Raw genomic sequence first — 16,030 nt, 5'->3', positions numbered from 1 at the left:
ACAGGGGAAAGCAACAGAACACACATCAAACAGGAAGGTAAGACCAAGATAATCCCCTCACTCCAAGAACAATCCATCACTGTCTTACTTCAGCACAGTTCAGTGGTCATAGCTACATTTACACACATTAAAAAATCCACAGAATCCAAGCTAAGCTTCCACAACCAGCTGCAACAGCTTCATGTAGACACAAACGAACACTCATCAAGCACTTAAATGTTAACATTACCAACCCAAAATGAAACAGATGGGGGAGGAAAAATGCCAAAATATGTCTGGTTTTTCAATGCCCAGTATTTTGATTAGATGCTTAAAAACATTTTTTTTTTCTCTGAGCCCACACAGCCTCCCAATCTAAATTTTGATATTTCTGCTTCTACAACCCTTGGCATTCCTGACTTCAGAATTTAGAGAAGGTTATCGGTAGCCCCAGACAGAGCACGGCTGCTCTTTTGCTAACCAGCTGGGGCACTGGCTGTGCTGCAGCTGAGCAGCAAGCTCAGGGTGGGAAAACAATCCAGTTTTATAGGCAGCTTTTGAGACAAATCTGGCTGGCAGCAACTCCACATTTTGCACCACTGTGAACAAAGCAGTGAAGTCTCTTAAAACAGAGCTGACACTGGTCCATACACATAAATGAATAAACAAAAGACAATTCAAATTCATTAGATACAGCTGACAAAAGAAAGGTTGATGTTTTAAAATCAGAAACACTGATCTGTAATATTCTCAGAAATGTGAAGGTTACTCGAAATTGATATGAGTATCATCTCCAAAGTTAATTTCTGCAAATGCAGATACTTCCATGTGCTTTGGATATTTTCCAGTTTCTGCTGAAGAGAAGTGAAAGACAGAAAAGAATCAAGGTTAAACTAAAGGAATCTAGAAAAGCAGTGTCTCATGTAAGCAAAGGTCAGGTGATGTTCCCCAAGCAAACATCCAGTTCATTATGAATCACATACTGATGCAGCACTTGAAGTGCTAACCATGCCACAGTACTAAAGCTACTGCTTTCAGAGCCCATAATTCCTCAAAATTACTGAAAAAACCCCAAAACCGTGACACAAAAAAACCCAACCCACATAATCCTCTTACACAGACAAGGCAAAGGCAAAGACTGCACACAAACTTAAGGTGTAATGAAAACCAGCATTTCTTTCTGCCTCTATCAGGCTTCCTTTGCATAAAACCTCTTCTGTGAATTGGCAGATCTCCTCTTTTTGGCATGGATTGCTGGTATGTAGCATTCATTCTGCTGCTTGAATGCTGGTAAGTGACAGAGCTAAATCTTTCCATTGCTGAAATTTCACTTCCCACAAAATTCATATAAAAAAATGTCATATTACAAGGAGCTGCTACTTTCTTATCATGTGGAAAATGCATATCTCTGTGTAAAAAAAAAAAAAAGCAATGCAAGTCTGTATTGCCTAGGTCTCATACAGACAGAAATATTTATGATTTTGAGAGGAAACAGGAATTCTTTGATGGCTTACAGTACAACACAGATGATGGTCTCTCAGCATGTTTTTTATATACTGCTGTTATCTTTGTCCATAGTAGGAAAGAAGGAGCTTTGAGGGGCCTCATGGCTTCTCAAAGGGTAGTTTTCAAAAAAAACAAGAATATAAATTGAAACTGAATGTGGAAATGTTCTGTAACCAGATAAGAAGTAAAAGGTTGCCTGTGTTTCAGCTTAACCAGAACTGGTAAACTATGACATAGCTATTAGTCATTGTGTTATTAAAATAAATTAAATTCAGAACCATAGGACTATGGTTGAGATTTGTGTGGCTAGCATGCACTATTTGAGAGAATTTTCTCTCCTTTAAACTAATATGTTTTTGAATTTTGTTCCATTTAAAATCTGTTTTTCTAGAAAAGTGATTGGGCCAAGTCTGTACACGAAACTATTCAGCAGAGAAGACTTGATTACCTTGAGACATCCGACCAGACTACACACCTCTAACAAAGCATGGATAAAATCTAAAAATATCAAGAAAATACAGAATTTGAATGAGTTATGGCATACCTAATTCTCTCAAAAACAGCTGTGAATTAGATCCACACCCACAAGTAATAAACTTCAAAAAATGAAGTCTTGTGAAAATGTCACATTAATCTACCCATGCAGTAAATGTCTACTCACCCACTGCTTACTAAGATGATTAGTAAGGAAATCACAAGTTAAACTTTATTCATCTGAAGAAAAATAGGAAAGAGGTTGCAAGGTTGATTTAAATCAGAAGATATTACTGTCACTTGACATTTACATGCAATGTATAATTCCATTCCCACTTACAGTCTGGGGAAAGCCTGTTAAAATTACTTCCTTAATGTGTGAACACTTCTTTGAATTGTGTTCTCTTCATCTGCCACCTTCTCCTTAAGCCAGCTGCCTCCTTTTGTTAAGTCTTTTTTAATAGGAAAGTTCATTATATGTAATTTAGGGAGCAGTTTGAGATTGTCACCTTCTGTTGAGTGCTACTGCAGATGCATGTTTCAGAAGCACTCTATAGTATCTACTGATAATGTCAAAAAGGCAAAAGGTTCACACACACAAATGTTTTAACAGCTTTAGCATGGGACTAATCAGAATGACCACATCTATCTTTTCCATTTTCATCCACATGGACCAGTCCTCCTTTCATTTATATGCCAGACTACTCTTCCCCTTTGTGAAAGCTAACACCTTTGTGGCAACTACAGAAGTTGCTTACATGGAAACACTATTAGGAAGGCATTCAATTAAGTTTTGTCTTCTAGAGACTGATCAGCATACTGTCCTGCTTAATCCTGTTGATGTGGCTTTCCTATTTCTTACTTTTCCTCATCCTTCATTACACATTTCTTTACCACTTACTCCCCTTCTATTCTTTCTCATCCAGCTCCCCCATTCCCGCTTTTTTTTTCTCCTGAGCATTTGCTAGCTGGCTTTTTGATTCTTTCTCTATGTCCAAGTGCTATCTTCCCAGTGATTACCATCTTTGGGGATCACCTCTCACTTTCTCCCATCCTTTTATGTAATAGCAGCTCCAACAGACTCATAACTATTGGGTTTTTTTATTGGCATAAAGGTCCATTAGCAAGCTAAAAAACCCCAAACTGAAACAATAAGAAAAAGGGCATAAGTTCCCCAGTCATTCGAGGTAACTGCAGTTTGGGAACTCACCAAACATAAACACTGCCTGAGGGTGGCTGGACAGCCTGAGTGACAGCAGTGACTTGGTTACTACATGCCCTACACACAAGGTTTGCTGTATGATGCTCATCAGTAATGTCAGACCCCTGTTCAATGCCTAAGAGGGGTACAGGGATTGTTCTGGCTTTTAGGTTTTTTAAGAAGAGGCTGACTGTGTGCTGATGATTTGGCAGATGCATCCCTATCTTTAACAGCACATAGTGTATAATTCAGGCAAAGACTAAATCCTGCTAATTGCACTGTCCTTCAATAAGCTCTCTCAGTATTTCAAAGAAAGAACAACACAAATTACTCATGCCTGGAAAGTGGGTCTTTCACCAAGACTGACTAAAGCAGCTCAACTTGTGAAGCTGAAGATGCTAAAGGTGACTTGTTCATGATCTACCACTAACATCTTGAAGATTTCTGAACATATTGGGCTCTTTGATTATCAGATAGAAATGTAAGATCCAGTGCCTGAAAACTGCAACACAAAAGAAAACACAAGGTTGAACAGTTTATTCAGAGATAGGATGGATTCTTCAGCCTACCTCTTGCTGAACTGTGGGTTTCACTGTAAATTTTCTTTCTGTAAGCAGTTCTAGTAGCACATTTTTTTGAATCAGTGTAAAATTTTCTCTTTTCACATAGTATTATCCCACTAATAAACACCAGACTACCCTCCTGTAGACATGGTTGTATCTCACTCGTAAACTTCATCTAAATGCAAATCTTCACTTAGTGCCCTGTGTGTATTTTAGTGGTTCAAACCATTTCATATCACCTGTAATTGTGGGATCACACCAACAGTTGTGACACTTCCTATTTGTCAATTCACTAAAAGGCAAGGATGATATCTTTGCTGGTCTGTTGTCTTCCGCTGCCTTTTATTTCCCCTGTACACATATTTTTCCTGGCTACCTATCTCCTACTTTTTCCAATCACCTACCACCATCACAGACAATTCACATTATTTTTAGACTCTTGTAACACAATTTCCCCAGGCACAGATATCATAAGCTAAACCAGAAGTGAATATCTACGCAGGAGTTTGAGATATTCATACATTCTCACAAAACACTCCTGACACCTTTTTTTTATAGAAGGCAAATTCATGTTTTGTGAACTCCAGTGACTTCCTCAAGGCCACAGTGTGATGCCAGTTTGAAAGCACAGTTAGTCCCAGCCTTGAGGACTCAGAAAAATTAGACTCAAGAGTACCTCAGTTATTTTATCTCATTCATATAATGTGTTCCTTGTTCTTCTTCAGAGAAAATGGTAAACAAAATGAGAAGGGAAACAAAATAATCTATGAAAATTATAATTAAAAGTATTTTAAATCTCCAATTCAGACCACCAATCCCTGCCTATCCTCCAAAGGATGGTATTTTACATCAGTTTCAGTGTCAGTAAGGAACACAAAAGTCTTACACACAATTCTAACTGAAAAAGCAAATATTCCCCTTTAAATTCCTGGAATTTAATCTGTACATATTACAATATTCATTCTTCACTGGAGCATCAATGCTATATAACATTGGTGTAAATTTCATAAAACACGTCACAAAACCTGGATTTGAGTCAGAGGGATTTTTTTAACTGAAAGTACTAAAAACCTCTAGTAATTAAGTCTCCGTTCGCTTACAAAAAAAAGTTATTTGAGTATCAAAAAAACAAGGTAAAAACCAGTACCAAGGTCTTGAATTCTTGAAGAAGCAAACAAAAAGACAGGAAAAGAAAGGAAAAATAAAATTTTGACCAGTGTCCTGTGTCTATTCGTAGGGCTCTGGATGAAGTTTCAAAATTATCACATCTACTTTCATGTGTTGACCAAACACCAAGAACTTGTCAGCACAATGCTTACTTTTTACCCAGATAAATCTTTTCCTAGTGGAAAGAATCAAGAAAAGAAATACAATTGCTTTATATTCCTAATCTGTCTGAATGCTGCCAACCCCAGCTTTTCTTCTACTTTTGTGGGTTCCTCCTCCTTCCCTAATTTTTTATGCACAGAATTAGATCACTGAAAGCTAAATTCTGATCTACTTAAATTGATAAAAATTAAAGCCTTCAGTGTGGGTTCTTCAAAGCCCACACTACTTTCTATATATACTGTATGCCTCTACATTTAAGCAGGAGTTAGTAGTATTTTCTTATTGCCACATTTCTGTAGCAGAAATATGATGATAAGAAAATGACAGATTTATATACTACAGAGAATATTTTCATACAGTAAATTACTCAGATAAAATATTCCTCTTTGGCTTTTGTTCAAAAAGGTTGATTTATCTTTGTGCTAAAGAGCCCACACAGGACCTCTGCAGTACTTCATGGTATTTCTAAGCTGCAACAGACCATCAGCATCATTCTGCTCTGATCTCATGCATAGCAGAGGCCAAAGAACCTCACCCAGCAATTTCAAGCCTATAACTCACAGCCGTAAGCTCACTCATTCTCTCAAGGTTAACATCACTAGTGCACAGAGGGTCTCCAAAAAGGTCTGTACAGCATTTAAATCCCACTTATGATCTATTTTGAAGACTACTGAGATTTTATGAGGTCTAGGACAGAGAAATTTATAGTAACTATGGGTACATGAGGTAACCCACCAGGTGGCTGCAAATCTCTCTGACTCACAATGACCTTTGGGGGAGAAAACTACCCACTGCCTTAGAAAGATACATAGGAAAATGGAATAAATATTCACACATACATATGCATGTATTTGACATCAGACACCATGTAAATACCACCTACCAAAAGCTGTGAAATAAAACTGTGCAGTTTTTATCTGAGCACTCGTAAAAGTTCTGATAAAATCCAGGTCTGTCCAGCTCTGACCTTCTGCTCAGGGGCACACTGTTAGTACATTTCCATGAGAACACACTAAGGACAGTTATTCTGTCCAGTTATTCAGCTAAGCTTTAAATCAAGCCTGGATTTCACTCTGGTTTGTACTCTCTACATCAACCACAACATAGCAGCTTCATGCAAGAATAAATGTATAAAATGCAATGATCTGTATTGATCTGATAATACAAATTCTCTTTCTATTCATCTGAATCCTCCATTTATATTCTCTTGTCACTAAATGCAAGAGCATGCAGCAACACCTCTAGATCCATCCTAGGAGTGAGTTCCAGAGTGCCACAGCCAGAGAAGCAAAAAGCAAAGCCTCTACTGCCACCTAAAGGGTTTCTCTGTCCTTGGAACTTCTGAAGTTGAGGAACAAAAATACTTGGATGCACCCAGCTTAATGAGCACCCAAACTGAAAAAGAGCTATCAGAACAAAAGCATGCTGCTTAAGAGAATAATACAGCTGCTTAATATAGCTTATTACAGCTTAATTTAGCTGCTTTCCCCTCACTTCACTGTGCTGTTCTTGCAGTCGAAATTACAGCTAGGAAATAGTAACAACACTACAATATTTGTTTCTTTCCACTTTTTAAGATTACAGACTACAGTCAGAGTGGATTTGGATAAATATAAAAGAACAAAAATCTTTCATTACAAGTCATATTTTTCCAGATTTTGAAACAAGGCACATTTCCAAACCCTCCTTTTTTGGACTGCTTTGAAGAACAGCTTCCAGAGCCAACCAGTGCCTTCCAGCAACGGGCTCATCAGTGCTGGATATAAACATTGCAAGTAAAGAGAGGTAGAAAAAAAAATTAATCCAATTCTCTCTTCTCAAAATGTTTATATTGACTGCAGAGCATAGTGCAAAAAATGTAATTTTTTAGTTTCAGAAAAGCATTTCACAAGAACTCAACCAGTCTTTCTTGTTTCAAAGAATAAAATTACTTGAAGAAGAAATACTCCAAGTGTAACACCATGTACTTATCTACTTCCAAAAACCATATCTTTCTCAATGTTAGTTGAAAGGTTAAATATCTGTAAAACAATACAAGAAGCACAGCACAATAGAAGCGTAAGTTAAGATTAAAAGCACATCTTCTCTAAAATGATTAATCTTAAGCAAGGGATTTGAAGGAAAGTAAAATTAGTATTTTTGAGAAAGGAATATGGAACATTTTATTTCCCATACCACAAAATACAAGCTTACTTTGGACAACAGGAAAAGAACTTCCCCAAGAAAGATGTAATTTTGGTGCCTACACTGAGTTTCTGCACATCACCAATCAACACCACAGACACTGGTGTAGCAACAAAGCAGATCAGTGAACAAACAGCTTCTGGCAGAGAAAAAACTGGGGTTAGAATAAAACTTCCTCTGAGAACAGCATGGTATCATGAGGGAATTCTTGCAACTTCACAGGAAGCATCTAGCAGAGTCTAACACAGAAAGATGAACTTCATGCATCATTGGCCTCTCTTCATTTTCTGCCTTCTCATAACTAGAAAACATTTCTGTATAGCAAGCGTCAGTGAAAAGTCACTTATCTCCAGGATGGACTTTGACATTCTACACTTATATTCTCCAACAAGAAAACAGAAAATCTACATTTTGGTTCTCCAATAAGAAAAATCCTGTATTCCTACAGAGCATATAAAACTGTTTGCTACTTTCTTCTCACAAGCACCTTCACAGATAGATGGGCCTAAGCGTGAAAACCAAGGTCTGATTTCTCATTAACTGTCCCTGCAGCACAGACCACAGCTTTGACCATTACGAGGCCACTGTGAGGTGGAGACTTGACCAAATCACATCTGTATGTGACAGAAGGCAGGATGTGCAAGAAAACATCTTGACATGGCTTATCTTGCCATGGACAAGGACAGGGCAGCAAAGCAAAGTTTATCCTGCTTATTTCCTCAGTCAGAGGACTTTCATGCTCACTCCTCTTACTCAAGCAAGTCATCACAAAGTGTCATTCCACCCTACTTGCTACAGCCTGTTCTCAGGACAAGTACCTTAGGTTTGGATTATTTTTATGAAGCACAATGATCTCTAACACCATGGAAACTAAGAGATCATAAACATTTTAGAAGCACAGGTGTCAGCAGGTTGATTTCTGGATCCCAGAAGAAGTACATCATAGTCATTTCATGCACAAGAACCTGATCAATGTCAAGATTCATATGATGGGATGATACTGCAGGAATCCTGCATTTGAATTTCCAAGGAAAAATAAGCTAGGAAAAAAAAGGAACAAAGAAACAAATTAACCAAATAATTTGATATTCCAGCACAGCTACAGAGTCCATTTTCATACTGCAGTTTATACCATTCCAAGTAGAAGTTTTAGGTCAATGACAGAGAAACTTGCATAGAAAGGGCCCCTCTCTCAGGGATGAACAAGCTTAGAATGTTCAAGTGTCACTGTTTTAGGCTGCTGCAATGGGTTTAGAAAGTCACTCCAAAGAATAGTGGATATTCCATATAAACACATCCAACTGTCTATCAAAATGCTGGCAATAACTTCATAAAACAAGGCTATCTGCCACATCTGTATGCTCCACTCTTCTTCCTATGTCAACAACCCTCAGCAACATTTAGAGCTGCTCTTGCTAAAACCATTCTAAGTGAGCAGTGATATAAGTCAAAGTAATGTGGATAATCTCACAGGGTTAGAAGATCCTACATTATCAACTACTGTTTAATTAGTACTGAACAGGCATGATGATACTGGATCTCAATCAACTGGAGATGAGAAAGCAGCCAGAAAAGGAGGGCATTGCACATATGAGATGAAGTGCTGCACACTGCTTGAAGAAAAGTGCAGAGGCAGCCCTGGGACAGGGAAACAGACACATAGAGTAAGCAGACAGAATTGAGGTAAACTCTGCTGGCAGAAGGAGCAGGTTATGTAATGACCAGACAAGAAAGAAAAGCCAGAGCTGTAACTCTAATTTAATCTGGGGAACATGCCAAAGAATTGTATCACTGACATTTTTAAGACCCCTGGGCCTGTTCTGTACACAGTGGTGAGCAGAAAAACCCTTCAAAGGATGGTAAGAAAACAGGAGGAATTCTCAAGCAGATCCTGATAGTGCTACAGGAAGATCACTGCTCTGAAATATAGGTGGCAAACAGCCATGGGCAACAGCTGACCATGACATTTTCAGCAAGTTTTTGAAGAAAAGGTAGCTCTTTCTTTTCCCTCAAGTAAGATTAGAATTTACCTGCAGTAACTGCTTCCCAAAAACAGCTATTCCACATTTAATGGCCTCTACACTTCACACTGGGAAAACAATGTGTGGTTGAAAGGATGTCCCAGACATCAAGGCAGCATCTTGCTTTCTACAGAAAACCCATTCAGCTAATTAGACAAAACCCTAACTGTCCATTCTTGAAAACACTTTTCAAAAGTTTAATGCTAAGAAATTCTTATCTTGTCTGTAGTTAGTATACTCTCCAGACCTCCAAGTTATTTCCCATTTGTACTGGACAATCATCCCAGTTTGGACTCCAACCCCATCTACAGAGCAGCTGTGGGACTGGAAGCCTGCAGATGACCATGAGTTAGATTTCTTCATTCTAATATCCACAGCTCTCCATACTTTACAATCCCATATTCTTGAGAAAGTTCTGTTGAAGAGTCACCTGAAACTGCCATCCTCAGCAAGCTGACCAAATTTACACCCAAAAATTTTGAGCAAAGCTAGGAATGGATGTCTGTCATGGATATGACAGATTTGTCCTGGGCCAGCATATTCTTACCATAATCAGCACATCAGTCAACATGGAATTGCAGGTTTCACCAATTCCAAAAACACAGAATAAACCTTATGGTTCAAGTATTTGACATGGATGTCCATCAGTGCTTTCTAAGTCTACAGAACTACTCCAAGTAGGTAAGTAAAGCAAGTTCAACCAAGAGAAGTTAAATTAGCAGTGCAAACAGCTGTTCCTCTGTGTGCAGAGGTGCCAACGAGGGCTCAAAGTTCAATACTCAGAGCATTACAATTCAGAGATGTTGCCAAACAAGTACTTGTGACAAGTGATTTAATGAATTCTCTTTCTGCAATCACACTACTAAAGCTCAAAACCAGAATGAGGCAATATTTAGGAAGATGCAAATTATAGCAGAACTGAGAGGATTTTACTTGCATTATAACTGATTTTGAACAGTGTCATCTTCAAATTCTCAAATCTATTAGGTCTCCAATCCAGCAAAGGACATAAGCATGTGCTTTAGCTTTAAAATATTCAGACCCTTGGAAGGCTGATGGACCAGTCACAAATATCAGTGTGTCCTTTCCTTCAGTATTTTACTAGCCTGGGCCACAGAATGTCCAAGAATATTCTGAGCACACGCAGACATACTGAAACCAAGTGTGCACAGTCTGGTTTTTTGCTTACATAATTTATTTATATAGTAACTTTCAAAATGCTTCTATACAACAAGAATGTTCTTTAAAGAAAAGAAAAATACAACTGTTAGACAATGTCAGTATCTAAAAGATAATCAGCAGAAAGACTGAGAAGGACAAAAGGTTTATCTTTCTTTTTCACTCATTAAATAAAATGAGCTTTTAAATTGGCTGTTTCCTTTTCACACTCAATTTGCTGAAACTAATTTTCACCTCTAGATCCTTAAGCCCTTCCAGGATCTTTAAAATTCTGTCTCTTTGTCAGCACATGTTCATAACACCAATGTTCAATGCTAAAAGTCAGCAGGTTTTCAACTGACAGGGAGATCTTAATCAACAATTTAACTTAATGGACATCAACAAAACCCCTTAAAAATAAGAGGTTTTCATGATCAGATACATTAAAATTATTCTGCACTCATTTAGCTATTATTAATAATAGCCTTATTAATAAGAAATAGCCTTATTTTTCTAGAGATTGTACAGGTTCATAAATGAGCAATGCCTGACCCAAATACTGAACACAAGCAATTTCTTTTCATAAATCTATACAGGAGTAGAACAAAATAAACATTTAATAAATACATTTAACAGTAAATGTCTTCAGGATTTTGTCTGTGGAGAATAGGAATTAAGAGAGAAAAAATCACTCACTGAACTAACCTTTCTGTCTTTTCAGTTATCTTAAGAGGCAAATGAACTGAGAGGATTTTACTTGCATTAAACTGATTTTGAACAGTGTCATCTTTAAATTCTCAAATCTATTTTTTCCCATGTACTATGCTATGTACTTGCTATGTACTTAATTACTATTCACAAAAAACAGCATTGTCCATTATGAAAGATTAAAGGAATAAAATAAACACACAGAAAAAGTGCTTGTAAACTAAAACAGTTGCAAAAGAATTCCTTGCTTCCACAAAGCCTAGCAATGAAACCTGTCAGAAGCTGGACAGTCAAATTTTGCAAAGGAAATTAAAGCAAATTAAAAACAAAACAGAAAGAAAAACACAGAAATGTATTATCTAACTCTGTCTCAAAATTAAATTATTTTGCCTCAGCACTTGAAGGCAAAGGAGGATAGATGAGCAACAGCTTTAGAAAAAGAAATTGCCACATATGAGCTGGAGGTGAGAGCTGAACAGTCAAAACCAGCAGATCAGATGATGCTAATTCTAAAATACTGAGAGTTTACCACACATGTCATGCCACAGAAATCTGGTATCCTTCCTGATGGCATTCTGCAAGGAGCACAAGAACTTGAAATCCAAGCAGAGTAGTCAGGGGAATGAAAACCAAACCTTACAGAAGTGAGGACCTTCACTATCTGTTCATTCCATGTAAATACATCTGCAAGGAAAGGTGTAGGAGTGAACAAGACAACTGTTGTAGGTGAAAATGTAATTTGGGAACACCAGACCAAAGAAGTATGACCTACAAATCCTACAAATCTGGAACACCTTCTCTGTAGTGCAATGGGATGTACTGTGGTAATAGATCATGCTTGATAATTCTGTAACCATGATTCAAAAGGAAAGTTGCCTCTGCTAGAATAAAATGTGTTATGGTCTAGGTAGGAGCTATTTTCCAGTCACAGGATGTAACTCAACTATAACCAGGTACTTCATCAGAAGTAATCTCCTCCTCCCAGGATAGAATGCTAAAAATGGTCCTTTTGGTCACTGAGTTAAGTGAACAAAATAATTTCAAGCTTTTAATTAAAGATTAATGTGTCAGAAGCAGATAAATGAGGAAGAGATATTTCCTAGGAGTACAAGGCACAGACTTGCAGCTGCAGACATGCACAGTTGAGCTTAAGTTGCCTTACACCCCTTCCCAGTAGGAATGAAACAGGGGCTTCTACTGAAAAGTGAAAAGAAACTTTTAACTTTTATATAAATAATTAATTTCTGTGGTCTTGGGGATGAAAGAATTCAATATATTCAATGTATTTCTATGCATTGCTTATGACAAAGTAGGAGAGATGGTGACTGCTAAAGCAGAGGGGAAATGGAACTGGTTACAAGAGTTTTACATCAAAGGGACTCCCCAGATGACTGTTCAGACAAGCTTTCCATTTCCTCTTCCTGCTAGAAATGGCATGTCAATTGTCTCTGACAGCAGTATGGATAAAAAGGTGAAAGGAGAGAGAACTATCACACCAGACAAAGAGAAAAACATGAATCTTGATTGTACATAATCCTTGGCTTAGTTGAGTGCAAGATTTATAATGAACAGTAGAGCTTTTCTTTCAGGAGAGTCTTGTTCTCCACCCTTTATTAAAACTATCAGGGGTTTGGAGCTTTAAAGTTTTTATTTTTCCCTAGTGAAAACATTAACACAGATCCAAGATAGGGAAATAGGTCAGCTAATGTTTGTCCTTGAAAAGTATCTTTGCAGTGCTCCTTTTCTTGTGAAATAGCAATGACAAGACTGTTGGCAGTAATTGGAGATTTAAAGTACCCCACTTTGGAAATGTCGAAATTGAAGCACCCTAAAAAAGGCCTGATTTTCAGGAGAGACAGCATTTAAAAACCTGCAGCCCCTAACAGGTGTCTCAAGCTTTGTATTCAAGATCTTTAGCATTATTTTAATATATTTTGCCCTGAATGTCAAATAAAACACACACAAAGAAGCAGTATGATAATGAAAACTCATTTTATTCAGCCATTTGAGGGACCTTCTCCATCTCATTCAGCAATGTTAAAGTTTCTACAAAGCTGTAGGGTAACAATCACTGGAACACAATTAGTCTTGGCTGTCACAAAAGCAAGGACAATGTTTGCCTGGTATTTATGCTTTCACTGAATCTATGATTTAAATGAAATTTTTCATTTAAGTGAAATGATTGTAATGAAAATACCCTGGCCAGGCCAGAAGAGCTATAATAAAGATTGATATTAATAGTAACTAAGTTAAAATACATAGGTCTGGAACTTATCTGCCCCAGATGATTCAGAATGCAATACAAGAGAGAATATACTTACTGAAACTTTCCACAAGGTCGAGGGCAACCTGAGTAGCCACATCCATTCCAGAGTTGATGTAGGACTGGCAGTTTTTCAAAGAAGAAAGAGCAGAATCAATTGCATTGAACGAGACTCTTGGACCACCTGACATCTTGAAATTGTCACTCTAGAAACAACAGGGAGAACAAATTAAAAGCAGTTTGCACACAATGAATTTGGGAGAGAAAACATAAGTTCTAATAGATAGCTAAATATAAAGCAGAGTCAACAGAATCACTGAAGCATTAGAGAGCAGGGATGAAAACTTCGCTCCCAAGATGTCAGTAATTTCAGGGAAGTGCAATTCATCACAGGTTTTCAATTCACCTCCTATTCAGTATTAAGCAAAACTACACCACTAAAAGCAACTGGCATTTTCCTCTGCTCATTTCTACCACTAAACCACAGTGAGGTTCAAAGTCCACAATTACATCTGCTTGAAAACTACTGCTCTATTTCAGATCCAAAAGATCCAAAAAAGCCCACATGCCCAAAAACTTGTCTGGGTTATCTAGGCATGTAATCAATTAGCCTAGGAAGAAATATGGTTTCTCACATTCTATTTAGTGTCACCAGCAGCTAGCCCTTGGAAAAAAATAATCTAACAAAGGGTCACTTTACTAAGAATGTACTTAAGAGTAAAACATCTAGCATAATTTTTAAATAAAAGCCCACCTTTAAAATGCTGCCTACCTCTGCCAAAGATGCTACAAACTTTTGGTACCTATCTTCCATTAGCACAAAACAAAGTCACCCAGGTACCACTGTTTATCTTCTTTACCACCCTCTGGCTCTGCAATACACACCCACAGCCTACACCCTTGTGGGGATTAGCTGCTCTGTCATTAGTAGAACCTTTAAGTGTTTTTGCTTATGCTGTGCCTATCCACACTGCTCACATCCTTGGATTTCTTCTCAAAAAATCCCCAATTTCTGCTCTTCCTTCTTCATGCTTTGCCATAACCCACTCAGTCACATAGCTACTCTGAGAAACAAGAACCTGGTGTGAAGAATTTTATACTTCAAGTTGCAGATTAGAAAAATTCTGCTTCAGCTTTAGATACACCAAAAAAACCCATTAAAATAGACACAGCAAAGGAGAACTCTTAGACAGACAGAAATACTGCATTAGTCTATGTAAAGAATAACTAGTATGTTCAAGGACTATACTGAGATGCCATTGGGGGCGATAGAGAGCAGAATCCACAAACGAATCTGGGGTTTACCAGAGGGAGAAGGCTATACTCCAACAGCAATCTGGAAAACATGTATAGAAAGTACAGTGCTTTTCCCAGGTTTGTATACCTAAGGCTGTATCTCTCTCTACTGCTTTTCCTGAGACTCCAGAATTACACCTTGTGCTCCCCCTAACATGAACATTGCCACACGCCTCACAAGTACCATGCAGACTATGAGACCTGAATACCTGCAGACTCCTAATGTTTATTTCCTATAATTTTCCTTTTTTTCCATTTATAAAATGTTCTTGGCCAGTCAATCCTATCTTTTAGTACACCATCTTTAGGTCATGTGGTTCCAGCAACATTTTAACAAGAGTTCAACCTCACCACAAATTGAACTTCTTAATTACATGCAAATTGTCTTCCTCTCTATCCCCTTCTAAAGGTGCATCTTTCCATAGATGCAGCAGGCTTCAACTACAGCTCTTGTTATGTCAGCTCATGTTCTCCCTGACAGAAGACTGTGACTGCTATCATTAAAGATCTTTAGAGCTGTCAAACTGACAACAGAAGACAAGGGAAAAGTTCCATATAGAACTCCCTGGAAGTAAAGAAAAAGGATGCTCTTGAATATTTAATTACAAATACCTTCAGCTAGTATATTATTGAACTTTTTTTAAGGTACTTGTTTGCTATCTTAGCAAGACTGTTTGTATAGAACCTCTGTGATCTAAACTTACACTACTGAATAGTCACATAAAATCATGTTAGCAGCTTTATCTTTCTGAGCCCATTCTGTGTACCAAAGCTAACAAAAAGAACATAATTCCCCTCTTGAATTTGATAAATCTCATTGAGAAAGCCTGTTGTTCTTTTGGAAATTTCACAGATACACACTGTGAAAGCAGGAATCTGAAAAAAAAAAAAAACAGTGAAAAGTTAAAAAGGCTCCTTCATTCTCATGAGCAAACTACACAGGAGCAGAAGTTATTGGTTATGACATTAAATCATATTATTGCAGTGGTAGGTTCACCTCAATCTGTCTTTTGGAAAGTAATTTCTTTTGGATTAATTTTCCTTTTTTTGTTTTTTAATAAAAGATTATTTTTCTCAGAAACTGGTTACAATCCTGTAATGCCCCAGCCTACCTGAGGGGTTCATAGGAAGGCAGTGGGATATACCCTGGGCAGTGCATGGGAAAAACAACCAAATTACCAGGAGACAACAACAACTTTTATTTGCAAGCTTTAGAACTTTCAAGTAGAATAAGGTACTTGGCAAATTTTAAAACATCCAGACAAAAATAAAGCACTTCCCAAACTTTAGCTCAGCAAACTCTTAAGTTCTCCAGACACAAGAAGACACTGGAAGTTTTTGGTCTGAC

General features: G+C 37.6%; 1 protein-coding gene across 1 annotated transcript in view; it reads right to left on the bottom strand.

The window, feature by feature from the left end:
* NSMCE2 (NSE2 (MMS21) homolog, SMC5-SMC6 complex SUMO ligase) overlaps nt 1–16,030 on the bottom strand; it is a 128,837-nt gene that overhangs the window by 111,584 nt on the left and 1,223 nt on the right. The window contains exon 2 of the mRNA XM_066566375.1: nt 13,445–13,592. Within this exon, the coding sequence (XP_066422472.1) occupies nt 13,445–13,592 (148 nt within the window). The remainder of the gene's footprint in view (nt 1–13,444; nt 13,593–16,030) is intronic.

Source organism: Molothrus aeneus, chromosome 1 (assembly GCF_037042795.1).
Source record: "Molothrus aeneus isolate 106 chromosome 1, BPBGC_Maene_1.0, whole genome shotgun sequence".
NCBI lineage: Eukaryota > Metazoa > Chordata > Aves > Passeriformes > Icteridae > Molothrus > Molothrus aeneus.
Note: the sequence above shows the minus strand (reverse complement) of the source record. Positions and strands in the feature narration are given on the sequence as shown.